This window comes from Heterodontus francisci, chromosome 4, assembly GCF_036365525.1.
Source record: "Heterodontus francisci isolate sHetFra1 chromosome 4, sHetFra1.hap1, whole genome shotgun sequence".
Lineage (NCBI taxonomy): Eukaryota > Metazoa > Chordata > Chondrichthyes > Heterodontiformes > Heterodontidae > Heterodontus > Heterodontus francisci.
This window is the reverse complement of record NC_090374.1, coordinates 40,373,054-40,400,672: the sequence shown is the minus strand read 5'-3', so window position 1 is coordinate 40,400,672 and position 27,619 is coordinate 40,373,054. Positions and strand designations below refer to the sequence as shown.

The 27,619-nt window shown below is 42.0% G+C and overlaps 1 protein-coding gene across 3 annotated transcripts in view; it reads left to right on the top strand.

Moving 5' to 3' along the window:
• The window catches only part of LOC137368979 (long-chain-fatty-acid--CoA ligase 1-like), a 199,085-nt gene that overhangs the window by 147,475 nt on the left and 23,991 nt on the right, over positions 1 to 27,619 (top strand). For all 3 annotated transcript variants that reach the window (XM_068029399.1, XM_068029398.1, XM_068029400.1), the window contains exons 12-16: positions 1,633 to 1,767; positions 11,506 to 11,640; positions 15,477 to 15,572; positions 19,683 to 19,755; positions 23,618 to 23,706. In XM_068029399.1, the coding sequence (XP_067885500.1) occupies positions 1,633 to 1,767; positions 11,506 to 11,640; positions 15,477 to 15,572; positions 19,683 to 19,755; positions 23,618 to 23,706 (528 nt within the window). The remainder of the gene's footprint in view (positions 1 to 1,632; positions 1,768 to 11,505; positions 11,641 to 15,476; positions 15,573 to 19,682; positions 19,756 to 23,617; positions 23,707 to 27,619) is intronic.

Genomic DNA, 27,619 nt, shown 5'->3' with positions numbered 1-27,619 from the left:
CTTAAAAACTAATTTAAGAAGGATAAAATTTAACCCCCTGCCACACCCTGTCTGGCTAAAACTGGGTAGGGCAGGGGTTTAAAATGGAGTGGGTGACATCCCCATTGCATTTCTGTCCTATATGGCATAGGGGGCTAAGGTACCCACTGAAAACGGAGCAGACTCATTCTTTAGATCTGCAAATCAAACTGTCATTACATCATCAGAGCCTACTAGCATATTTTTTTAAGTGGCTTCATTGCCAGGCCAAAGCTGTTGGGAACTGCGTGGAAAGTCAGAAATGGCCCAGAATTTTTTTTTAAAGAAATTTACATTTCCTTATTGGCCAAGAGGAGCAGGAGTGCTCAGGACCTCACCAGGAGGAAACCTTGCTCCTTCCCTACCCCGGGCTTCCCTGTTTTTCTTGACAAGCCCTTCTGATCTATTTACCTTGTGTCAGGGACAGTTCCCGTGGGCAACAGCCCCCTAGCTGTTCGGTTTCAGTAGGCATTTGCTACCTACTGATTTTCCACCCATTTTGGTCAGGAAGTCGGCAAGCTGCATGCCTAATGAGGCACAGGTGATAAAATTGACTGAGCTGTCCTGCTACCACTGCTGGACAGAGAAATTGAGATTTTTTAAATAACTTTTTTTAGTTGAGTTTTTGATTTTTGCCTTCACTTTCTTCTCGCTTGCAGTTTGCAAATTGCTGAAATGTTGCCCCAGCTGTAATCATCTGTCCCTGTAATGAGAATAAATACAAAGCAATGGTTGTCACAGAATTACTTTGTTCCACAAATATTTTTGGAAGGCAAAGATTTGCAGTAAACTGCAACTGTTCAGTCAATGGAGCTAAGCAGCAGGGAAACATTTGTGCTAAACTGAAAGGTTTTAATTTTGTATGCCGAAACCATAGTTAATGTAGAAATGCTAAATGCTTATGGTAAATGGTAATTGTATATTCATTGTGTTTAATTGTATCCAGGTGGTGGGCATTAACAGGGAATTCACTTGTGCTCCTATAAATAGGAACAGATTGAATATGGAGTTGTTAGGTTAGGAGGTGCATGTTTTGCAATGTATGTCCTGAGTCTTTGAAACTCTCTTCCTCAAAAGGCGGTGGAAGCAGAGTCCTTAAATATTTTTAAGGCAGAGGTAGAGAGATTCTTGATAAGCAAGGGGGTGAAAGGTTATTTGGGGGTAGGCGGGAATGTGGAACTGAGGTTACAATCAGATCAGCCATGATCTTATTGCATGGCGGAGCAGGCTTGAGGGGCCAAGTGGCCTACCCCTGCTCCTAATACGTATGTTCGTATCTCTGTAAATAAAAGGCTATAAAAGTGTGTAAAGATTGGCAGGACTTTCTTGAATAGAGCAGCAGAAGCCACCAGAATTTATAGGAACCAAAAACAGGAAGTGTGGGAAATGCACAGCAGCTTCAATCAGCATGTGTAAAAAGAAAAGATCAGTTAATGTTTCAGGATAACCCATTTTCAGAACCCCAAAAAATACCCTGTCTCTTCTCTAACCCATTGTGTATTCCAGCAATAGTTGTTCTCCCCACCCCCCCCCCCCCCCCACCCCCACTTAGTTTGTAGAAGTTTTTATGAAAATCATGTGATTTTTATGCTGATATTTGGATTTTCTTTGCAGACAGTGGTTCTCAGTCACGGTGCACAGATCGGATTCTTTCAGGGAGACATCAGACTGCTAATGGATGACATCAAAGTTTTGCAGCCAACTATTTTTCCTGTTGTTCCCCGTCTGCTTAATAGGATGTTTGATAAGGTATGCCTGATTTCTTTCTGTAACTGTTAGTACTGGAATTTTCAAGTCTGAATGTTTTGCATTTCTTTAAAAAATGAATCAGGATATTGATTTTTTTTTTGAATCACCACATGTGGATAAGGCTACTGATTTATTACTGGATATTTTCCCAAAAAGTAAATCATGGGACAGTTGCAGGTAAAATTGGGAAAATTATACTCTGAAAGCCAGGTCCAAGTAGAGCTGAGTGTCAGTGTTTGATGCTGCTATATTACAGCCTCTTGCATACTGCAAAGCAGCTCAGTAAATTATCACACCAAGCTGTCAGTTCAGCTCTGTCTCATCCATTGACAAAAATGCCAAAAGAGTTCTCAAATAGGTTTTACATAGAATTACGTAGAAATTGCAACACAAAATTTATTTGTATTAATGATCTAGACCTTGGTGTACAGGCACATTGCACATGTTATGAAACTTGGAAGCATTGTGAACTGTGAGGGGGATAGTGTAGAACTTCAAAAGGACATAGACAAGTTGGTGGAATGGGCAGACAGGTGGCAGATGAAGTTCATTGCAGAGAAATGTGAAGTGATTCATTTTGGTAGGAAGAACATGGAGAGACAATATAAAATAAAGTGTACAATTCTAAAGGGGGTGCAGGAGCAGAGGGACCTGGGTGTATATGTGCATAAGTGATTGAAGGTGGCAGGACAGGTTGAGAGCGCAGTTAATAAAGCATACAGTATCCTGGGCTTTATTAATATGGGCATAGAGAACAAGAGCAAGGAAGTTATGTTGAATTGTATAAGACAATAGTTTGGCCTCGGCTGGAGTATTGTGTCCAGTTCTGGGGGCCGCACTTTGAGAAAGACATGAGGGCATTGGAGAAAGTATAGAAAAGATGCATGAGAATGATTCCAGGGATAAGGAACTTCAGTTATGAAGATAGAGTGGAGAAGTTAGGACTGTTTTCCTTAGAGAAGAGAAGGCTTAGAGGTGATTTGATAGAGGTATTCAAAATCATGAGGGGTCTGGACAGAGCAGATAGAGAGAAACTGTTCCCACTCGTGAAAGGATCAAGAATAAGAGGGCATAGATGTAAAGTATTTGATAAGAGAAGCAAAAGTGAGATGAGGAAAATCTTTTTCACTCAGCGAGTGGTTAAGGTCTGGAATGCACTGCCTGAGAACGTGGTGGAGGCAGGTTCAATTGAAGCATTCAAAAGGGAATTACAGTTATATGAAAAAGAAGAATGTGCAGGGTTACGGGGAGAAGGCGGGGGAACGGAACTGTGTGAATTGCTCTTTGGGAGAGCCGTTGTACAGCGATGGGCCGAATGGCCTCCTGCACTGTAACGATTCCGTGAAAAACAGTTATTTTATCCAAAGAGTCTGCATTGGCGTCTGTTCGTTATACGAGCAGTAAACCTAACTCCATATACCCGTTCCCATGAACCTTTATCCCCTCTCCTTCAACTACCTATCTAATATATTCTTGTATTGACATTGTCTTTGCTTCAACCACTAACCCTGGTCATGCATTCTACAACCTATCAACACTCGACGAAACAAAAGAAGAATTTTTCCTGCTCCATGTCCCATACCTCTTGCATATTTTAATTTGTATCTCTGTCCCCTTGTTCTAGAACTCTGTGTTTCTATCTAGCCAGTCCTTCTCCATCATAATTTTAAACACCTCAATGAAATCATCCTGTAATCTGCTTGGTGCTCTTTCTTATCTGTTGTTTCTCTATCTGCCTGTCTCTTTTTACACCCCCCGCCCCCCCCCCCCCCCCCCCACTCCCTGCTGTGTTGTTCCTGGGTCCTGATGTGGCTTCTGCTACAAGAAGAAAATGATATTGAGCGGGGCTTCTTAAAGAGGTCATCAGGAAAGACCCTGTGATTATTTTTAGAGCCATCGAGTTATACAGCACCGAAACAGGCCCTTTGGCCCAACGCGTCTGCGCTGACCATCAAGCACCCATCCAATCTAATTCCATTTTCCAGCACTTGGCCTGTAGCCTTGTATGCTATGGCGGTTCAAGTGCTCATCTAAATACTTGTTAAATGTTGTGAGGGTTCCTGCCTCTACCACCCCTTCAGGCAGTGTGTTCCAGATTCCAACCACCCTCTGGGTGAAAAAACTTTTCCTCAAATCCCATTTAAACCTCCTACTCCTCACCTTAAATCTATGCCCCCTGGTTATTGACCCCTCCGCTAAGGGAAAAAGTTTCTTCCTATCTATCCTATCAATGCCCCTCATAATTTTGTATACCTCAATCTGGTCCCCCCCTCAGCCTTCTCTGCTCCAAGGAAAACAACCCTAGCCTATCCAGTCTCTTTTCATAGCTGAAATGCTCCAGCCCAGGCAACATCCTGGTGAATCCCCTCTGCACCCTCTCCAGTGCAATCACATCCTTCCTATAACGTGGTGACCAGAACTGTACACAGTACTCCAGCTGTGGCCAAACTAGTGTTTTATACAGCTCCATCATAACCTCCCTGCTCTTACATTCTATGCCTCGGCTAATAAAGGAACGCATCCCATATGCCTTCCTAGCCACATGTGCGGCTGCCTTCAGTGATCTATGGATAAGTACACCAAGGTCCCTCTGACCCTCTGTACTTCCTAGGGTCCCACCATCCATTGTCTACTCCCTTACCTTGTTAGTCCTCCCAAAATGCATCACCTCACACTTCTCAGGATTAAATTCCATTTGCCACTGCTCTGCCCATCTTACCAGCTCATCTATATTGTCCTATAATCTAAGGCTTTCCTCCTCACTATTTACGACACCACCAATGTTCATGTCATCTGCGAACTTACTGATCATACCTCCTATGTTCACATCTAAATCATTAATGTACACTACAAACAGTGTACCAATCCCTACGGTACACCACTGGTCACAGGCCTCCATTCACAAAAACGGCCCTCGACCATCACCCTCTCTCTCCTTCCAGTATTCCAAATTCCAAATTGCCCTGGATCCCATGGGCTCTTACCTTCTTAACCAATCACCCATGCGGGGCCTTATCAAAAGCCTTACTGAAGTCCATGTAGACTACATCAACTGCTTTGCCCACATCTAGTCACCTCCTCAAAAAATTCAGTCAAGTTTGTTAAACACGATCTCGCCCTGACAAAGCCATGCTGACTATCCCTGATTAATCCCTGCCTCTCCAAGTGGAGATTAATCCTGTCTCGGAATTTTTTCCAATAGTTTCCCTACCACTGATGTTAGACTCACTGGCTGTTTTTTTCTCTGCTACCCTTCTTGAAAATGGTACCACATTCGCTGTCCTACAGTCCTCTGGTACCTCTCCTGTGGCCAGAGGGGATTTGAAAATTTGTGTCAGAACCCCTGCGATCTCCTCCCTTACCTCACATAGCAACCTGGGATGCATCTCATCTGGGTCAGGGGATTTATCCACCTTTAACCCTGCTAAAACAGCTAATACTTCCTCCCTTTCAATGCCAATATGTTCAAGTATATCACTATCCCCCTCCCTGATCACTACACCAACATAGTCCTTCTCCATAGTGAACACAGATGAAAAGTAATCATTTAAAACCTCACCTCCGGCTCCACACAGATTGCCACTTTGGTCCTTAATGGGCCCTACTCTTTCCCTGGTTATCCTCTTGTCCCTAATATACTTATAAAACGCCTTGGGATTTTCCTTTATCTTGTCTGCCAGTGTTTTTTCATGCCCGCTTCGCTCTCCTAATTACTTTTTTAAGTACCCCCCCTACATTTTCTATACTCCTCTAGTGCCTCCACTGTTTTCAGTGCTCTGAATCTGCCAAAAGCCTCCTTTTCTTTCCTTATGCAATCCTCTATATCCCTTGACATGCATGGTTCCCTGGACTTGTTGGTCCTACTCTTCACCTTTACAAGAAAATGTAACATAAGAAATAGGAGCAGGAGTAGGCCATTCAGCCCCTCAAGCCTGCCCCGCCAGTCAATAAGATCATGGCTGATCTGTCCCAGGCCTCAACTCCTCTTTCGGGCCTGCTCCGCCTAACCCTCGACTCCCCGAGATTTAAAAAATCTATCTACCTCCTCAAATACATTTAGTGACCCAGCCTCCACAACTCTCTGAGGCAGAGAATTCCAGAAATTCCTTTGCACCTGAGTTTTAAATGTGTGTCCCCTAGTTTGAGATTCTCCCACCAGTGGAAACATATTCTCAACATCTACCCTGTCATGCCCCTTAGAATCTTATATGTTTCAATAAGATCACCTCTCATTCTTCTAAACTCCAATGAATAAAGGCCCAACCTGTTTAACTGTTCTTGATAAGACAACCCCTTCATCCCAGGAATCAGCCTAGTGAACCTTTTCTGAACTGCCTCCAATGCTAGTATATCCTTCCTTAAATACAGGGACCAAAACTGTACATAGTACTCCAGGTATGGCCTCACCAGCACCCTGTACAGTTGTAACAAGACTTCCCTATTTTTAAACTCTAACCTCCTAGCAATAAAGGCCAAAATTCCATTTGCCTTCCTAATTACTTGCTGCACCTGCGTGCTAACTTTTTGTGTTTCATATACAAGAACCCCCAGATCCCTCTACTGCAGTATTTTGTAGTCTTTCTCCATCTAAATAATCTGCCTTTTTATTCTTCCTACCAAAGTGCATGACCTCACACTTTCCCACATTGAACTCCATCTGCCAAGTTTTTGCCCACTCACTTAACCTACCTATATCCCTTTGCAGATTCTTTGTATCCTCATCACAACATGCCTTCCCACCTATTTTTGTGTTGTCAGCAAATTTGGATACATTACACTCTGTCCCTTCCTCCAAGTCATTAATATAGATAGTAAATAGTTGAGGCCCGAGGACCGATCCTTGTGGCACCCCAGTAGTTACGGCTTTCCAACCTGAAAAAGACTCATTAATCTGACTCTCTGTCTTCTGTGTGTTAGCCAATCCTCAATCCATGCAAACACATTACCCCCAAAACCCTGAGCTGTTATTTTGTGCAATAACCTTTTATGTGGCACCTTATCGAACACCTTCTGAAAATCCAAAGACACTGCATCTACTGGTTCCCCTTCATCCACTCTGGTTGTTATATCCTCAAAGAACTCTGAGAAATTTGTCAAACATGATTTCCCTTTCATAAAACCATGTTGACTGTTTGATTGCATTATGTTTTTCTAAATGTCCTGCTATTTCTTCGTTCATAATCAACTCTAGTATTTTCCCAATGACAGATGTTAAGCCAACTGGCCTATAGTTTCCTGCTTTCTGTCTCCTTCCTTTCTTGAATAGGGGCATTACATTTGCGGTTTTCCAATCCGCTGGCACCCCACCGGAATCCAGTGAGTTTTGGTATATTATGACCAATGCCTCCACTATCTGTGCAGCCACTTCTTTTTAAAACCCTGGGATGCAGGCCATCAGATCCTAGCGACTTCTCTGCCTTTAGTCCCATCAGTTTGTCCAGCACCTTTTCCCTCGTGATTGAGATTGTTACAAGTTCCTCCCTCCCATTTACACCTTGCTCATCTATTATTGTTGGGATGTTTATAGTGTCCTCCACCGTGAAGACCGATGCAAAATATTGGTTTAAATTATCTGCCATTTCCCTGTTCCCTGTTGTTAATTCCCCAGTCTCATCCTCTAAGGGTCCCACACTTACTTCAGCTACTCTTTTCCTTTTTATATACCCGTAGAAGCTCTTACTGTTTGTTTTTATATTTCTTGCCAATTTACTCTCATAATCAGATTTCTCTCTCTTTATTAGTTTTGTAGCCATCCACTGCTGGTTCCTAAAAATAAAAAAAAAATTCCCAATCCTCTGGCCTATCACTGACTTTCGCTGCTTTGTACGCCTTTGTTTTTGATTTGATACTCTCCTTAACTTCCTTTGTTATCCACAGGTAGTTCATCGTTCTCATCGAGTCCTTCCTTCTGACCGGAATAAATGTTTGCTGAGCGTTATGAAATATCTGCTTAAAAGTCTGCCTCTGCTCATTTACCGCCGTTCCCTTTAGTCTATTTTCCCAGCCCGCTTTGGACAGCTCTTTCTTCATACCTCTGTAATTTCCCTTGTTTAAGTTGAAGACTCTGGTTTGCTCACCCTCAAACTGAAATTGAAATTCTACCATGTTATGATCGCTTCCCCCTAGAGGGTCCTTAACTACAAGATCTCTTGTTAATCCTATCTCATTACACATTACCAAATCTAAAATAGCCTGTTCCCGGGTAGGTTCTGCAACGTTTTGTTCCAAGAAACAATCCCTGATGCACTCTACAAATTCGTCTTCCACGTTACCCTTGCCAATTTGATTTGTTCAGTCTATTTGCAGATTAAAATCACCCATGATAATTGTTATTGCCTTTCTTACACGCCTCCATTATTTCCTGATTCATACTTTGTCCTACAGAGGGGCAACTTCTCGGGGCCCTATAGACCACTCCCACCCATGTTGGACCTGAACTCTCACTATTTCCTTTCTGAATGACTCCCACTGGTCTGATGTAGACTTTCCTGCAAGAAGCTGCTCACAGTCCACTTTGGCCAGATCCTGTTTTATCATATTGAAATCTGCCTTCCCCCAATTTAGTACTTTTATTTCTAGTCCCTCTTTGTCCTTTTTCATAACTACCTTAAATCTTAGAGTTATGGTCACTATCCCCGAAATCCTCCCCCACTGCCACTTCTACCACTTGTCTGACTTCATTCCTTAGGATTAGGCCCAGTACCGCCCCTCCTCTTGTAGGACTTTCTCCGTGCTAGCTCAAAAAGCTCTCCTGAATGCACTTTAAGAATTCCACCCCCTTTAAGTATTTTGCACTAAGACTATCCCCTCTAATATTGGGGAAGTTGAAATCCCGTACTATTATTACTCTATTATTTTTACACCTCTCTGAGATTTGCCTACATATCTGCTCCTCTATCTCTCCCTGACTGTTTGGAGGCCTGTAGTACACTCACAGCCAAGTGATTGCCCCCTTTTTGTTTTTAAGTTCTACCCATATGGCCTCATTTGAGGAACCTTCTAAGATATCATCCTTCCTTACTGCAGTAATTGACTCCTTGATCAACAGTGCAATGCCACCTCCTCTTTTACACCCTCCTCTATCACGCCTGAAGATTCTATACCCTGGGATATTGAGCTGCCAGTCATAGGAACATAGGAAGATAGGAACAGGAGTAGGCCATTCAGCCCCTCAAGCCTGTCCCGCCATTCAATGAGATCATGGCTGATCTTCGGCCTAACTCCGTATACCTGCCTTTGGCCCATATCCCTTAATATATTTGCTTAACAAAAATCTATCTATCTCAGATTTAAAATTAACAACTGTTCTAGCTTCAACGGCTGTTTGTGGGAGGGAGTTCTAAACCTCTACCACCCTTTGCGTGAAGAAGTGCTTCCTAACATCACTCCTGAATGGTCTGCTCCTAATTTTTAGACTATGCCCCCTAGTTTTAGAATCTCCAATCAGTGGAAATAGTTTATCTTTATCTAGCCTGTCTTTTCCTGTTAATATCTTGAAGACTTCAATCAGATCACCCCTTAACCTTCTAAATTCTAGCGAAAACAGGCCTAATTTCTGTAATCTCTCCTCGTAACTTAACCCCTGTAGTCCAGGTACCATTCTTGTAAACCTATGTTGCACTCCCTCCAAGGCCAATATATCCTTCCTAAGATGTGGTGCCCAGAACTGCTCGCAGTACTCCAAGTGGGGTCTAACCAGGGTTTTGTACAGCTGCAGCATAACCTCTGTGTCTTTATACTCCAATCCTCTAGATAGAAAGGCTAGCATTCCATTAGCCTTTTTGATTATTTTCTGCACTTGCTTGTGGCATTTTAAAGATCTATGCACCTGAACCCCCAGGTCTCTTTGGACATCCTCTGTACTTAACCTCTTCCCATTTAGAAAGTACCCTGCTCTATACTTTTTTGGTCCAAAATGGATGTCCAAAATGTGATAGAACATAGAACATTACAGCGCAGTACAGGCCCTTCAGCCCTCGATGTTGCGCCGACCTGTGAAACCATCTGACCTACACTTGCCCGCATTGAAATCCATCTGCCACAGTTTTGCCCACTCACCTAGTCTGTCAATCTCTTTGCAATTTTGTGCTGCCCTTCCCTCAACCATGGCAATAATATCATATTCCCATGTGTTATTAAACGCCCTCAATTCATCTGCCTTACTAGTAAGACTCCTTGCATTAAAATAGATTCAATCCAGCCTTGTATTATTCGCTTGTGCCTTAACAGGTCTATATTTGCTCTGCCTTCCAGACTGATGTAGTTTCTCTTCATCACCCCCACTGTACCTCCACTCTGTATCCCATCCCCCTGCCAAATTAGTTTAAACCCCACCCCTCCCAACAGCACTAGCAAACCTCCCAGCAAGGATGTTGGTCCCGTTCCGGTTCAGGTGCAACCCGTCCAACTTGTACTGATCCCACCTTCGCCAGAAACAGACCCAATGATCCAGGAAACTAAAGCCCTCCCTCCTGCACCATCTCTTCAGCCATGTATTCATCTGCTCTATCCTCCTATTCCTATACTCACTAGCACGTGGCACTGGGAGTAATCCAGAGATTTACAACCTTTGAGGTCCTGCTTTTTAATTTGCTACCTAGCTCCCTAAATTCTTGGTGCAGGACCTCATCCCTCTTTCTACCTATGTCATTGGTACCAATGTGGACCACAATCTCCGGCTATGCACCCTCTCCCTCCAGAATACACTGTAGCTGCTCGGTGATAGCAATAACTCTTGCACCAGGGAGGCAACATACCATCCTGGAATCACATCTGCAACCACAAAAACGCCCATCTGTTCCTCTAACCATAGAATCCCCTACCACTATTGCCCTCTTGTCCCTTTTTCTCCATCCGAGCACAACTGAGTCACTCATGATGTTCCAGTCATGACTCTCATCTCATGACTTTTCTAAAGAATAGAGATTGTGTATTGCTTTGGTATCTAACAGTTATTTAGCACCCTTGCCAAATTGTTTAAATTTGCTGAACTGCCAGATGAATAGTTCGAAATCATCTAGGGATTGGGGTTTACAGTTGTGAAGCAAGACTTGAGAAGTGGGGACTTCTCTTTCTAGAGTTGGAGATTAAGGGATAATCTGGTGGTCAAGATTAAGAAGAATTTGGTGAGGAGTGTTAGTGACAGAATATTTCCACTGATCAGCAAGACTGTAATGAGAGGGCACAAATTTAAGATAGTCACAAAACAAATTTAATGGGAGGCAGATTAGAACATTGAATTCTCTGCCAGAAACAGTTAACTGATTCCATAAATAATTTTGAGAGACAATTAGATATTTGCTTGAGAAAGAGGAATATAAAAGGGTATGGGACTGAGCAGGAGCATGGGGTTAGACACGGTGGTTTGTGGGGAATAGCAACACCCCAAACTTGAAAGGCTTAATGGCCCATTTCTGTGCTGTAACACTTTATAATTCAATGAAAAAGATGAAGTAACTGATTGTGTTGCCAAAATTACATTTCTCAATGTAAAGCAAATGTAAAATGTAAAACAAATGTAAAGCAAAAGTCTTTGTCATTGATCCACATGACAAGCCCTTCGTTCTTTGACTTGCTTTGATTGTGTACTATTGCCTAAATTGGGAATGGGATGAAAATTGGATTAAATAATTCTTCCCAATTGATTGTCATTTCTAGATTTGGAAAAGAACAAATTCATAGTTTGTTATAACTTCATTGTTTGCTTCTTTGATTATTTAACACGAGTTTAACTTGTAGGTCCATAGCCAGGCTAACACTTTTATAAAACGGCGGATATTGGGACTTGCTACTTGGAGAAAAACAGCAGAACTTCGAAAAGGGATAATGCGACGCAACAGCATATGGGACACGTTGGTCTTTCATAAAATAGCGGTATGTGTCATGCATGCAGGTGATATCTAGAGAAATTAAAAAGCTTTATCCAATAATGACTGTTTAACGTTGAACCCTGATATGGTAGTACTTGCGTCTTTTTCAATGTGTAAAGAATTTGTATGTGAGAGAGGAAGAGGTTTTATTTCAGGCACAGTCTTTTTAAAATTACAGTTAATTGGTGCTTCAATGAATCTATCCAAATACATTATTTATTTGGTATATCTGGTACATTATTTATTTATTTTTGTGTTCCTAGTTTTTAAACAATGTAAGTATATTGGAGTAGGCTAGCAAAACAGTGAAGAGTTTTTCCTCATTTATTTACCCTTCACAAAAGAGTTGCTGTTACTTGATCGAGGAAGGCAGGAAAAGGAAAGGCAGGAAAATCGCTGCTCTGCTATACGATGTCTCACTTGAGACTGGTTACCTTGTTTTGAGTATTCTAAGCTTTTCAATTATAGTTAAATTGAAAAATTTGCGTATCTGTATCATGGTTGCCTCAGGCCCACTCAGATCTCAACTTGGATAACCTGAACCTGATGGCTGGTGGTTAGTATTGGTTTCAAAACTCCCTTTGAATGCTATGGATTCTAACCATCTTCACACAATTTGATTGGACAGCCTGCTCATTCCAGACGTCAATGAGGATGATTCCAGACGTCAATTGAGTAGAACGGGCCTATATTCTCTGGAGTTCAGAAGAATGAGAGGAGGTCTAATTTTTGAAACACAAAATTCTGAGAGGATCTGACAGGGTAAATGCTAAGTGGCTGTTTCTCTGGCTGTTGTGTCGAGAACTGGGGATCGTAGTCTCGGGATTAGAGTTTGACCATTTAGGATTGCGATGTGGAGAAATTTCTTCACTTAGAGGGTTGTGAATCATTAGAATTCTCCATCCCAGAGAGCTGTGGATGCTCAGTTGTTGAGTAAATTCAAGACTGAAGTTGATAGATTTTTGGACTCTTGGGGAATCAAGGGATATGGCAATAGAGTGGGAAATTAAGTTGAGGTAGAAGATCAGCCATGACCTTATTGAATGGCGAAACAGGTTCCAGGGGGTCGTCTGGCCTACTCCTGTTCATACTTGTTATGTTCTTATGTTCTAATTTTGTCGTAGTGTGGTGCATGCTTCACACTCTGCATACAGGTCTTTGTGCTCTTACAGTAGTTGGTAGGAAATACCGTATCCTCAGTATATTCCTCCTCTTTCTGCCTTAATGCATCAGTTTGGTCTCCTTTACTCTTTGGTTGTCAGAATTTAAACATCAAGCTGGGATGATTTTATGGAGTACTGTGTGGGCCAGAGATACTTTACTATCTTAAAGATGAAAATGTCATGCCGGGCCGCAACCTGCCAAGAATGAGGCACATTAATTTTGTCATGAACATTGATTTTAAACTGTTACTGGAGTGAAGAAAGGGCTTGTTAACCAGATCAGAGGTGGCTGGAAAAGACATTTGGATATTGACAGTCAGTGTTTGGAAGGACAAAGCAGCCATTCCCTGGCACATTCAACCCACAATGGATATTTGATCACCAGACTTTCAAGGTGGGGGAGCTCACATTCCAGGTTATCTGCTAAGATGGCCGAATACACAAACGGACATGGTCAAACCAGCTAGTCACATGACTAAAATAAAAGCAAAATACTGCGGATGCTGGAAATCTGAAATAAAAACAAGAAATGCTGGAAACACTCAGCAGGTCTGGCAGCATCTGTGGAAAGAGAAGCAGAGTTAACGTTTCGGGTCAGTGACCCTTCATCGAAAGGGTCACTGACCCGAAATGTTAACTCTGCTTCTCTTTCCACAGATGCTGCCAGACCTGCTGAGTGGTTCCAGCATTTCTTGTTTTTATTTTAGTCACATGACTAACCTGCTGGGCAATGAGTTTTTTGAATCTGTACAGCTTGGGCAGAAAGTCTGTTTGCTCCTAGACTGAGAAGATCTCTCTCCTGTCTGCTCCCATCTCTTTCTCACAAGCCTCTGAATCCACTGAAGACACATGAATCCCAAGAGAGAAAAGTCTCCGACAGCGAACAAGGTTTAAGAAGAATACTGGGCCCCAATGAAAAGCAAGGTCTACCTACAATCAAGGACTCTACAGTGAGCTTGAAGAACCATAACAACAACTCTTAAGATATTGCCTCAAACCTTTCCACTTTATTTTTCTTCTGCTATTTTCTGTCTCTATTTGCATGTGTGTATCGCGTATGCATGCTAGCACAGGATGCGTCATTTATCTGTAGACGTTAACCGAATTAGAGTTTAAGTTTAATAAATTTCAGCTTTTCTTCTTCCAACCTAAGAAAGCCTGTTTGTGCTGGTTTCTTTGCCTTATAATTGGAAAGCGGTGAACAAGGATTCAACAAGGGGGAGCTAAAAACAAGGTGTGTTTAAAATTAAACTCTGTTACAGTAAGACTAGGTGAAGTCTGAAAGGGAACCCTAGACCTCTTTCTCACCTGGTCCTAACAAAAAGTATTTAGAACGAACAGCGTTGCTATAGTCCTGCTCTTATTTGTCTTAGCGCCAATACATCCTCCTGCCTGATCATATGTTAATGATCTCTGCTTCCTCCTGTTCTGTCTTGTAATGGTATGTTCAGGAATATTACAGAGAAGTATTGCTACCTGAGCCCCTCCCCCACCCCAATTCCCTTCTGTAATATGAAACCTCTGGGAACTAAATAAGTTTCAGACTAGAGGAGAGGCTAAGAGACCCTTGTTGATGAACTTTCTGAGAGCAGAAGGAAGAATGTACATTACTGAGCGCATAAGCAGATGGGTGTTAAGAGACTCTGACGTGCACAAGTTGGGAAGAACTAGTGATTATTTTAGGCTCTTGTGGAATTTAATGTAGCTTAGGCCAAATACAGATTAGTCAGGGATGTGGATAGGGATAGTTAGATCATGATGCACATGATGTGGTCTGTTGAGGGCTAGTACTTTTCTTTCATATGCCCTGAAGCAGCAGAACCTGATAACAAAGATTAGTGAAACTTGGACATGGAGTTCAAAATCAGAGTATGGATCAACAGTCCTGTGCTTTTTAGCTCACTATCCAGATGGGAGGGGCTGATTCGCTTTCATTCAACTTTTTCTCCAGTGGAAATCAGGCACCAAGAAGAATTTCCAGGTTAAGCTAATTATCCTTTGCTTTGTCCCTGGTATAGGAATGCCCCTGGGAGTGGGCGAATGCTCAAAATCGGGTGCAGAAATTTGGCTTCTGTTGCAGGCTTAGAGCAGTACTAATAGTTGCCATCTTTAGGCCCTCCTAGCTGCTGGCCAAACAGCAGTCATAAGTATGGCCTCCTGACCCTTCTGTGGCTGACTGGCTCACAAGAAGACTAAACTTTACTGACTAGAAATGAGTAGAAATTGCTGCCACTTTTCAGAGTCTCCTGTGTGAAGGGACTAGGTGCAGTCTGCAAGACCCATCTTCACCAGCCACACCACCAGTTGGGTCTCTGCCAAGTGGAGACCAAGGAAAATGAGACCGGAAAAGATTTGTTTTTTTTAACAGCACTCCCATGTTATTTAACACTTAATTTAGTTGTTCCACCAATGCCCAGGTACTTCCTCGGAAATGCATGTGAAACTCAAAAAGGGTGGCAATCAGTTTGATAGATCTCCATCTTGTTTTCCCCTTGAGTTGCGCCATGGAAACGGGAGCTCACTGAATACATAGTAAAGGGAATGGTGTTTTATGTATAATTCCAGAACAAAAATATTGCTCCTCTACTTTAATAAATCTTGAAGAAATATTGAAGTTCAATATTTGATATTTGAATTTTTTTAATATTCTAGTTATTAATCCACTTTCTGTCTACAGGACAGTCTTGGTGGCCAGGTAAGATTAATGGTAACCGGAGCTGCTCCAGTGTCTGAGACCGTGCTTACCTTTATCAGGGCAGCCGTAGGTTGTCAGGTAAGCAGAATTTTTAATTTATGTTCATAATTGAATTTTATTAATTTATCTTTTTTCTATAAGAGATTCTTGAGGGAAATAAGTTTATCTAGTTTCCTGCGTCCGCCTTCCAGTCTTTTTTTAATGCGCAGTCATAAGTCAGATTCTTTAGTGGCATTAGTCAGTACTGCAAGGAAGTAACCATGACAGGAGCAGTCATCTGTTCAGTTGCTGGTGCCTTCTGTCTCACACATCGCCAGTTCTCTTCCCAAATCAGTCTACTTCCCTTTTCAAATCCCCATAGTTCATAAAATACTGGCCAAAGCCACTAACAAAGTTTTTATGACAACAACCATGGTTCCTCATTCTTGACTTCCTTCTTAATGCACAGTTAACAACTCCATTCTCCATTGCTCTCTTCTAGTTCCAATCCCATCTGTACCAATTCAGGCATTGGGACTCTGAAATTCTGCAGGGCTTCTCTCCATCTCCCACTATAATTCTGGCTAATCCCCCAAAGACAAGACAGAAACTTAGTGGAACCCCTTTGGAATTTCAGGATTCGCATTTCCTTAAATGCTTTCTTCTCCTGCACCTCATAGTCACTTATGTGCTTCAAGGCTGCACATGTGACTTCCCTCTTTTTTTTTTAAATCATCTGCATGCAATCCCTTGTCGCCAACATTCATAACATGGGGTCAGCTTTCGCATAAGCTGGCAACACCAACTTTCCCTGTCAGCCACTGTCATCAACGTGCATTCCGAAACTTTTGAACTGACTGCTTCTTAGATGTTCAAGTCTAGAGTTTTGGGCCTGTATTTCATAGGCTCAAATTTTAAAAGAAGGCTACTTGTAGAGAATAAAATGGTGCTGGGGATGGTGTCTGACACAGTGCAACAGATGATGGGTCAATTAGACAAGTCCACCAACACTTCTCTGACATGCGCTCAGATACCTTCTTTCTTTCATGGGCAAGGGATTCTTTAGGGAAACTGGAGATGGGAGGAACTTTCATTTCATCAGTAAGTGCAATACTGGTAACACTCAGATTCCCTTCATAACCAACTCACTAATAATCTATATGTAACTGGTAGTGATAGGTGTAATTTTTTAACCTGCTGATATTCACCCTGTAATTACAGCCAGAATCCTGCTGCACTGCACTTGTGGTCAGACTCTCAGTTGGTGCTGCTTTTAACAGGTCCCATTATCTCCCTATCTCCTTGGACTCTGGTTTTGTATGAAGGAGACAACTGAACAGGGAGTCTTAGTCAGAGCCAATCTGTACTTGGTCTTCATACGTCAAACTGAACCTGCACAGACTGACCTGCACCAAACTGAGAAATTGCACAAAGGGCAGTGGGCTTGATGTTTGGGGCACTTCTCACATGGCGATTCATCCTAAACTCAGCTCAGCACCAACACTTGTAAACCACTTAAGTCAATAAAAGAGAGTTTTTTTGGAAATTGGAGCAAAGGAGGAGGCCATTCGTCTTCCAGTACTGGCGCTCTCTCCTGTAACCACATTCTTTCCAGGTTGTTTTACATTCTTCCTTTTCAGATACCTATTCCATTCCCTTTTAAATGATGTTTTGGTCTCTACTTCAATGGCCAGCTTTGGTGAAGCATCCCATGGTCGAATAGGCTTCTGTTTAAATCCTTTTTTCTCCCTTCCCCCTTGGTTCTTTCAGTGAGAACTCTAGGTCTCCACCCCCTTGTTCCTCGTTCGCCCTCCAGTGGGAGCACTCTTGTGCTGTTTTCCCACACTAAAGTCCCTATTTACTGGATGCTTCTCTCTCAGGCTGCTGCTGCTTATGGCTATGCAGGGAGTACTGGGCCCCACACCCACCCTATTCCCTGACACCCAGTCCCATGTCTCCATCTCCCCATTGTCACTCTCTGCTGGGCCCTGATCCCCAATCCCTTGACTGCCCACCTCACCAATCCTTGTTTGCTCTATTCCAATCCAGCCCTGTACCTCTCTACTGGCCCCCCACCCAGACTCTCTGCTAATTCTCCAATAGCCAGTCCTTTTTCCAGTCACACCTAAGCAGGGGCCAACTCTCTACAGTGGAATTCTTGGTCTACTCAGTTACAAAATTGCATCCTCGTGTTGATATAGTGCGTTTAATGGTCCTATGCTGCTCTCATGTGGTGCTATGGTTCTGTTCTCTTGGCCCTGACAGCCATCTGCTACTGTTACCCAAGTAGCCGTTGTTCATACTCGAACTTCAATGAATGTTCGACCAAGGGAACATAAGAACAGGACTAAGCCCTTCAGTCCCTGAGCCTCCCCCACAATTCAGTTAGATCATGGCTGATCTGTACCTCAACTTCATTTACCTGCTGTTGCTTCACCTTTCCCTCGATACCAATACCGACCAAAAATCTATTATAAAGTCAGAGAGTCATGTCGATCTTTTTTCAACTGACCCAGTGTCAATAGCCTTTTGAGGGAGCTTGTTCCAGATTTCAACAATCCTTTGTGTGAAGAAATGCTTCCCGATTTCATTCCCAAATGGCCTAGCTCCAATTTTAAAATGCTGCACCCTTGTTCTGGATTGCCACCCGCCCCCACCCCGAACCCAGTATCCAAGGGTGGGATCATAGCTGAGCATATTTTTAGAACAGCATTGAGTAATCCTGGGTGGGGATTTTGTGCTTTTGTTTTTGTGTGTTCTCCAAAATAGCATTCTCTGGAATGTAATTAGAGTCCTGAGCTGAGATGTACTGCAGTAATATGCTAGTATGTTACAGTGTCCATCTTCTGAATACAGAACAGCACACTACTGTAATAAATGTCACATAGAGCTGAAAGTACTGTCCCTATTCCTGCATTATGTTTCTATTATTTGCTATGTGGGTCAATTCAAAAAATGCCAACTGGGGCAGTTGCTGTGACTATTCAGATACGTGGAGCTAAATTTTACCAGCCGTCCGACATCGAGGTCATGGCGGGGAGGCGCGGAAAACTCTTGCGGGAGAGGCCAGGAAGGCCCCGCTGCATTTTACCAGCTGTGGCAACCCTCGATACGGCACCACCCTCCCCCCAACCACTGCCTTCATTTAAATATTAAAATGAAATAAAAATTAATGCAAGTTCTTCCTGTGTCTGCGCAGGTTTCCTCCGGGTGCTCCGGTTTCCTCCCACATGCCAAAAGACTTGCAGGTTGATAGGTTAATTGGCCATTATAAATTGCCCATAGTATAGGTAGGTGGTAGGGAAATATAGGGACAGGTGGGGATGTGGTAGGGATATGGAATTAGTGTAGGATTAGTATAAATGGGTGGTTGATGGTCGGCACAGACTCGGTGGGCCGAAGGGCCTGTTTCAGTGCTGTATCTCTGAACTAAACTAAACTAAAATCACTCACCTTGACCCGATGGCCGTCCCACACTGATATTCCGGCCGGTGGCATTTACTCCCGCGCCCTCGGATCTTCGTTTGGAGATCTGAGACGTGACACTGGTGGGGAGGGGGGAGGAGTGAAACTTTTGGCGGGGGAGCGGAGAAAACTGTTTCCATTGGCTGAGGGGATGGTGGGAAGGGGTTAAAGGGCAAAGGTGACTAAGTTCGGTGGGGAAAGTTCAGCTTGGGAATAAAGTTTTTATTTGTTGCTGGGAAAGGCCCAAAAATAAAGCATGTGTTCATTGTGATGGGGGTGGGGGGAAGGGGTGGTAGAGGAGCTTTCAGTTTTTATTGAATTTTTCACAATCAATGTGATAGCAATGTATCTTTAATAATGTAAATTTGGCTTAAGGGCTTGAAACCCGTTAAAAATGGCACCTGCGCGGTCGCGCCAGACGCCGCTGCCAGGGACAGATCAGCTGCCCCCTCCACGTCAGGGCGGTCATTCCGGAATATCGCAGGGGCTTAGTTGCACACAAGTCGCGCGTACGCCACGCCTTCTCACAAGCTCGCTGCCGAGAACGGCGGCAAGCTTATAAAATTCAGCTCATGGAGTGAAACATTTGTCACTGCAGACTTCAGATTTTTATTTTATTTTGACCTTAGCTGCCAAATGCTGAGGGATAAATCCTAATGGTGTTTTTTTTTTGCGAGGTGGATCTTCTGTTTAGTGTATTTCAGTTTAAAAACAGTGCACCTTTGTATTGGTTATCTTTTACAGTTTTATGAGGGATATGGACAAACTGAGTGCACAGCAGGCTGTTCAATGAGCATTCCTGGAGATTGGTCAGCAGGTAAGGCTTTTTTGTTTCCTACCTATCCTTTAAATTCAATGCTTCAGTTGGTTTTACAAAACTTGAGGGCTGAATTTGACTCGGTCTGTCTAGCATCAGTGCTTACTGCTCTCAGCCTGCAATCTCCATTTTGTTTGGGACCCTCGCCAGGGCGGCCCATGTGTTTGCCTGAAACCGGTGGCAGCTCATTGCAGTATGAAGGTCAGGATTCTAAGTCGGAGAGTATACTGCTCACGCTACGGCCATTTATACTGGATGCTGAGCGGCTTTAGCAGCAGTCCTTAAAGGGTGCATTGGTGGCAAATCAGAAAATGGATTAAGAAGTATCTGATGTATTAATTCCGATGCCAAGAGGACCCACAGTCTGCCTGTCCGACTCGTGTATGAGAGCTAGACAATCTCCCATCCTCCTAGAACTGGCAAGCTGCAGTGGGACACCTGGCAACTCACTGATGGAATGTAATAGAGGCCTGGTCATGTAAGTGGCTTGGTCTTCCCACCAGCACAAAGGCAGCAGCAGGTAACACCCCACTCGTCCGTTCTTTACCAGCATTTAAAACTGACTCTTTGGTGTCTAATTGACAAGTACACTGGTGACTTTTTTCCGCTACCATTGAGCATTTTTTCAGTTAATCCTGGGTGTAAAAATTGCTTTCTCTTTTCTGTGCTGTTTTTTTTAAGTGTAATGAAAAGTTGCAAAATAAAAGATAAAAATGCAGGCAAATAACTTCTACTGTTTGTATGCTGTGGAAGACTAATTTATCAAGTTGAAGATTGGGGAAAGGAAAGGGAACATTTTTGAATAGCTGGAGAATTGAAAATTCAAACTGCAAAGAAAGTGCTGAGGATATTACTTTGCTGATCCAGTGAAGCAACTTTTTTTTTTAATGTTTTTTTTTAAAGAAGAACCTTTTGGTTTGAACAGCATGGTCTTCACAATCTTATTGTTGTAGACTTTTTATTCTCCCAATTATTCAGAAAGAAAATCCAGAAATTCCTCTTTCTTTCCCTCTCTTTTTCTCATTTCCTAACCTAAACTGTTGACGTATCTTCTGGGCCATGTTTGGTCTGGAGTCACATATAGGCAGACCAGCTAAAGATGGCAGATTTCCTTCCCTAAAGGACATTAGTGAACCAGTTTCATGAAACCATTACTGAGACTAGTTTCAATACCAGATTTTTTTTTTATTATTTGGATTTATTAATTAATTGAATTTAAATTCCACCAGCTGCCATGGTGGGAATCTTGAGTTTAAACTATGTTTTCCACTGTAAAACGAGAGCATTTTAAAACCAATTTCTCTTTTCTTTGTTAAAAATGGATTTATTTGAAGTGTATAGTTTAATGCTTATTATGTCACATGCGCTCCTTTCTCACTCTTTCATCATAGAAATCCTGACTTCTTGGTGCTCCTTCATGTTAGGGCTAGTCTCTGTATTTTTAGCTCTAACTCAATAGGGACATGTCACTTGCTTTCAAAATATCTGATAAACATTGTGTGTGCGCATGTGTGTGTCAAAAACAAAAAAATCTCTTTCCACATCAGTTTCATTCACTATGCCACACATACACATATAAAGGTGTTCCTATGACGTCTATGTACATGTCAAGAGGGAGAACTAGTTCCAATCATGTTATCTAAAAGATAGAGAAAAAATTGTTATTCATACAGAGACAGCAATCCATCTTGTCTAAACAGGATGTTTGACCATATGTTCCTTTGGTTTCATTTCAATGTTGCTGCTTCCTTTAATAACTCTTTCTGAAATATTGCTGTGGATTCCAGAATGCCCTACATTTGTTACCATTTCTCTGCAGTGCCTTTGTATTAGGGTTGGTACTGGAGCTCTCAGGAGATTAAGTAGTTTGAATGGAGGATTGTACAAAAATGACTACTCCAAAACACCTTGCCTATCAATACATGTATTAGGCAGGCTTTCATAGTAACAAGAGTATTCAGTATATAAAACAAACTGCTGTATTTTTATCTCTTAACTTCTTTTCCTTGCTTTCCCTTAGAAATCACTTATCTGTTCAATATACCTCCTCTAGCCATTTTTTTTGTGATTTAGACAGACTGCCACATTATGAAATTTGCTAACACATATTTCTGACTTCTGTTGTGAAAACAGGCTACAAAATAACTTGCGTGCAATTAAAATATGTATTGATAGTGCCCAAAGCCTAAAATACAATACAACCACCCCCCCCACCCACCACCAGATTGTACTGTGAACTCTGTTCCTGTACTAATTCCACTGATCTGTGATTTCCTGTAATTTTAAGTTAAATTACATCAAAGTTGATTTTTTTTCACTGCAGTTTTGTAGTTAATGTGTTTTTAGTGTGTGTATAACCAGAAACCCTCAAACTTGAGTGTGATGTATTCCCAGTACAGTCACTGGCAAGATGCGTAATTGTAACCTGTGCTTCAAGTAAATTTAGTGATAGAAAGTATCTATAACATTTAGGTCTTGGCAAATATTGTAATGTTGGTTGAAAATGTTTAAAAGGAGGGAATAACTAGTTAAGCTGGTATGAAAAGTACATTCTGTAATTTTGCTCTGCAACACTAAATCAGTACAGAATACTCAAATATATATATTTTCTTGATACTGTTACGACCAAGGCGGGAATAATGCATTGTTAATTCAGTCCCACTACTCCACAGGTCACAGCATATCAAGAAAGTTTCCCACCTACCGAAGGATATCCAAATTAGACACTCTGTCCCCCAGAATAAAGCACACCACACCAGATTTCTTTGAACAACAACAACATTAACTATTTATTGGAAAAGAAATAATAATTCTTAACTACTAATGAGATAGGTCTACATATATGAAAAGCTCCTTAGTTCCTTACCCCTCATGCACACACACATACATTCAAAGAAAAATGGTTAACCGAGGAAAAGGATTTTTGGTTTACAGCTGTTTCTTAGGAATAGAAAAGAAAAAAGAAAATGATTGAGTTTCACGTTCTGGTAGGATGTTTTCGGTGCGGTGAGGTGTCCCACAGTCAAATAGTCAGGTGCCGCTCAAAGTCTCTCCAGGCGAGATTGATGAACAGTCTGTGATGGGTAGGCATTCAAGGCAATTTGTCTGAAGCAGGCTTCACATAAGTCTTTCAGCAAGGGTGTAGAAACAGGTCTGCTTGTGTTTTAAAGCAGCAGTCTAGCAATAGAAGCTTTCTTCTGATTTCAGTATCTCCCAAAACACAGGAGGCAACAGGAACCACTCTTAATGCAGGGATTCTTCAAAGACAGAAGGCAATAGGAATCTGCTCCCTCTGACATACAGGGGTTTCTTCTCCCTCTGACATACAGGGGTTTCTTCTCTGAAACATTTTTTTTCTGGGTCTTTTCTCTCTCTCCAGGCAGGTCGCAACCAAATTCCAAATGCCTGCACCTTGTCCAACTCACTGGTCCTTTACAATCCAAAAGTGAAACTAACTTCAATAATCAAGTCACATAACAATCATAAATCTTGAACAGTCATTTCCTTGCTGAGTTGTTTGAAAACAGATGCCTTGCAGTCTGTGTATTTCACTCAGTCCAAACCAAGTTTCAACAATCAATGTCCACAGAAAAATCCTTTCCTCTGTTTTTAAAAACACATAGAATTCTAAGCGTTCAATGCAAAAACAAAACTCTTGTAACAATACCATATTGGCTGGGATGAGATCCAATGAAAAATAATACTTTTATGGATTTTAAAATAAACATGTTGAATGAAGCAATTTAAGCTAAAATACTGAATATTTTTACTTCAAGCAAATTCCTTTTTACCATTGAAACAGCTTCCCTGTTAAATATGCAGGTTAGCTCCTTCATTGCTGTTTCTTCTTTATCATCTATAGGCCATGTTGGAGCTCCAATGCCTTGTAATCTGATTAAACTTGTTGATGTAGAAGAGATGAACTATTTTGCAAAAGAAGGGGAGGGCGAGGTAAGTAGAAAATGTTTGATATTCTTGCATAAAAATAATAGCATGTTATAAAGATTTGCTTTTAGATCTGAATATTACACTGATGCAATTGTACTGACGACTGAAAAACAGCATTAATCTCTGAAATCCGTATACTGGGAGTTTCAAAATTGGTTACAATGGGAATGTTCTACAAAGAGAGAATTTGCCAGTTTAGCAGTCTGACTTACCTTCGACATATGGTTCTAAGATTCAATTTAACTACAATAGGGTGTAGAATAAGACTTTTTTTTTAAAGCTTATTATTGTATTTGATAATGAAATTCATAATAATTCATGTGTATGTTCCAGTAAACAGTAATGATTTGCATTTATATAGCACCTTTTAATGTAGAAAAAATCCCAAGGATTCACAAAGTTGTGATTATTTAAAAACAAAATGGACACCAAGCCAAAGGAGGACATACTAAAAGAGACCAAATGCTTAGTAGAAGAACTGGGTTTTAAGGAGGATCCTTAAATGAGAGGGCAGTGGAGGGGTTTAGGGAGGAAATGGAGATCAGATAGCTGAAGACCCAGCTGTCAGTGGTGGGACAAAAGAGAAGACTGGATCCAAAACAGACTAGAATTTTAAGTGGACAAAATATAGGACTGCAGGAGATGTAGGGAGGAATGAGAGATTTGAAAAAAGGGTGATTATTTGAAATTTGAGGAGTTGAGGTACCAGGTCTGAGGACATGGATTATTGGTAAACTGGGCTTGGTGTAGTAGAGTTTTGGATTGAGCTGCAATTTCGAGGATAGGGCAGCAGCCAGGAGAATATAGGATTTTGGAGGTGACAAAGGTATGGATGAGGGTTTCAGCAGCAGAAGTTGATGAGATTACAGAGGTAGAAGTTTGAGTAGATTTGAGGTCAGAAGCTCAGCTTGGGGTCAAATAGGACACCGAGGAAAAAGAAGGACCTGCATTTATATAGCATCTTTCATGACACCGGGCGTCCAAAGCTCTTCACAGCCAATTTAAGTATTTTTGAAGTATTGGGAATAGACACATGGCAGCCAATTTGAAAACAGCAATGTGATAATAACCAGAATATATGTTCTTTATTGGTATTGGTTGAGGGATAAATATTGGCCAGATAACCACAGAGAAATCCCTGCTGTTCAAAATAGTGCTGTGGGAGTGTTTATATCCCCCAAAGAGGGCAGACGTGGCCTTGGTTAATGTTTCACCTGAAAGGCAACACCTTTGAGGATTGGGAGGATTTGAGAATACAGCAAAGGAGGATAAAGAAAGGGAGAATAGAATATGAATGTAAGCTCGCAAAAAATATAAAAACGGACTGTAAAAGCTTCCACAGGTACGTAAAAAGGAAACGTTTGGTTAAGACAAATGTGGGTCCATTTCAGGCAGAGTCAGGAGAATTTGTAATGGGGGATGGAGAAATGGCAGAGAAGCTAAATGATTACTTTGTGTCTGTCTTCACTGAGGAAGATATAAGAAATCTCCCAGAATTGGAGATCCAAGGGATATGGGGGAATGAGGAATTGAAGGAAATTAGTATTAGTAAGAAGGTTATATTGAAGAAATTAATGGGGCTGAAGTCCCCGGGACCTGATATTCTACATCCCAGAGTATTGAAAGAGGTAGCTATGGAGATGGTGGATGCATTGGTGATCATCTTCCAAAATTCTATAGACTCTGGAACGGTTCCTGCAGATTGGAAGGTAGCAAATGTCACCCCACTATTTAAGAAGGGAGGGAAAGAGAAAACAGGGAATTACAGATCTGTTAGCCTTATATCAGTCGTTAGGAAAATGCTAGAATCTATTCTAAAGGATGTGATAAATGGACACTTGGATAATAATGATCTGATTGGGCATAGTCAACATGGATTTATGAATGGGAAATCATGTTTGAAGAACCTGTTGGAGTTTTTTGGGGATGTTACTACAGGATTGAAAAAGGGGAGTTGGTGGATGGAGGAAGTGCTTGGGCCCCAGCTGTTCACAATATATATCAATGATTTGGATGTGGGGACCAAATGTAGTATTTCCAAGGTCGCGGATGACACAAAACTAGGTGGGAATGTGTGTTGTGAGCAAGATGCAAAGTGGCTTCAAGGGGATTTGGACAGACTTAGTGAGTGGGTAAGAACGTGGAAAAATGTGAGGTTATTCACTTTGGTAGAAGGAATAGATGTGCAGAGTATTTCTTAAATGGTAAGAGATTAGAAAGTGTAGATGTACAAAGACACCTGACTGTCCTTGTCAATAACTCACTGAAAGGTAACATGCAGGTGCAGCAAGCAATTAGGAAGGCTAATGATATGTTAGCCTTTATCGCAAGAGGATTTGAGTACAGGAGTAGTGAAGACTTGCTTCAATTGTATTGATCCTTGGTTAGACTGCACTTGGAGTACTCTGTGCAGTTTTGGTCCCCTTACCTTAGGAAGGATATTATTGCCATAGAGGGAGTGCAGCGAAGGTTCACCAGACTTGCTCCCAGGATGGTGGGTCTGTCCTATGAAGAGAGATTGGAGAAACTGAGCCTATATTCTCTAGAGTTTCGAAGAATGAGAGGTGATTTCATTGAAACCTACCAAATACTTAAAGGGATAGACAGGGTAAATGCAGCTAAGATATTTCCCTTGGTTGGGGAGTCTAGAACCAGGGGGCACAATTTCAAAATAAGGGGGAAGCCACTTAGGATAGAGATGAGGAGAAATTTCTTTACTCAGAGGGTGTGAATCTTTGGAATTCTCTATGCCAGAGAGCTGTAGAAGCTCTGTCATTGAGTATGTTTAAAACAGAGATTGACAGAATTCTAAATAAAAATGACATAAGGGGATATGAGGATAGTGTGGGAAAAAAGGCATTGAAGTGGACGATCAGTCATGATCATATTGAATGGCGGGGCAGGCTTTATGGGCTGAATGGCCTACTCCTGCTCCTATGTTCCAATATTTCTACCTCAAACAGTGCAGCATTCCCTTAGCACTGACCTGAAGTCCAGCCAAGATTATGGAGAGTTTTGATCTGGTCTGAACTGACACTATTTTCAGGCCATAGTGGTCAGCAGCATTTTTTTTTGTATGGATGAGGTGAGCGAATGCATAAGAGAAATTCACTTTATCATTTATCCTATATTTCATGAACAGCGAAAAGAAAAATCTTTGGATGGGTATAATTAATATAGAAGCCGGAAGGCTATTACAAACATACGAATTGGGAGCAGGAGTAGGCCACTCGGCCCCTCAAGCCTGCTCTGCCATTCAATAAGATCATGGCTGAACTGATTGTAACCTCAACTCCACATTCCTGCCTACCCCCAATAACCTTTCACCCCTTTTCTTATCAAGAATCTATCTATCTCTGCCTTAGGCGGCACATTGGCGCAGTGGTTAGCACCGCAGCCTTACAGCTCCAGGGACCCGGGTTCAGACCCATTGTGTCAGCCTGCTCCTGCCCCACTGAACTTATTTCTTCCTATCTTGACTCTATCTTTTCTCCGCTGGTCCAGTCTCTTCCCACCTACATCCGTGACTCTTCTGACGCCCTATGTCATTTTGACAATTTCCAGTTTCCTGGTCCCAACCGCCTCCTCTTCACTATGGACGTCCAATCGCTCTACACCTCCATCCCCCACCAAGATGGTTTGAGGGCTCTCCGCTTCTTCCTGGAACAGAGGCCCAACCAGTCCCCATCCACCACCACCCTCCTCCACCTGGCTGAACTTGTTCTCACATTGAACAACTTCTCCTTCAACTCCACGCACTTTCTTCAAGTAAAAGGTGTCGCTATGGGTACCCGCATGGGTCCTAGTTATGCCTGTCTTTTTGTGGGATATGTCGAGCATTCTTTGTTCCAGTCCTACTCAGGCCCCCTCCCCCAACTCTTTTTCTGGTACATTGATGACTGTATCGGTGCCGTTT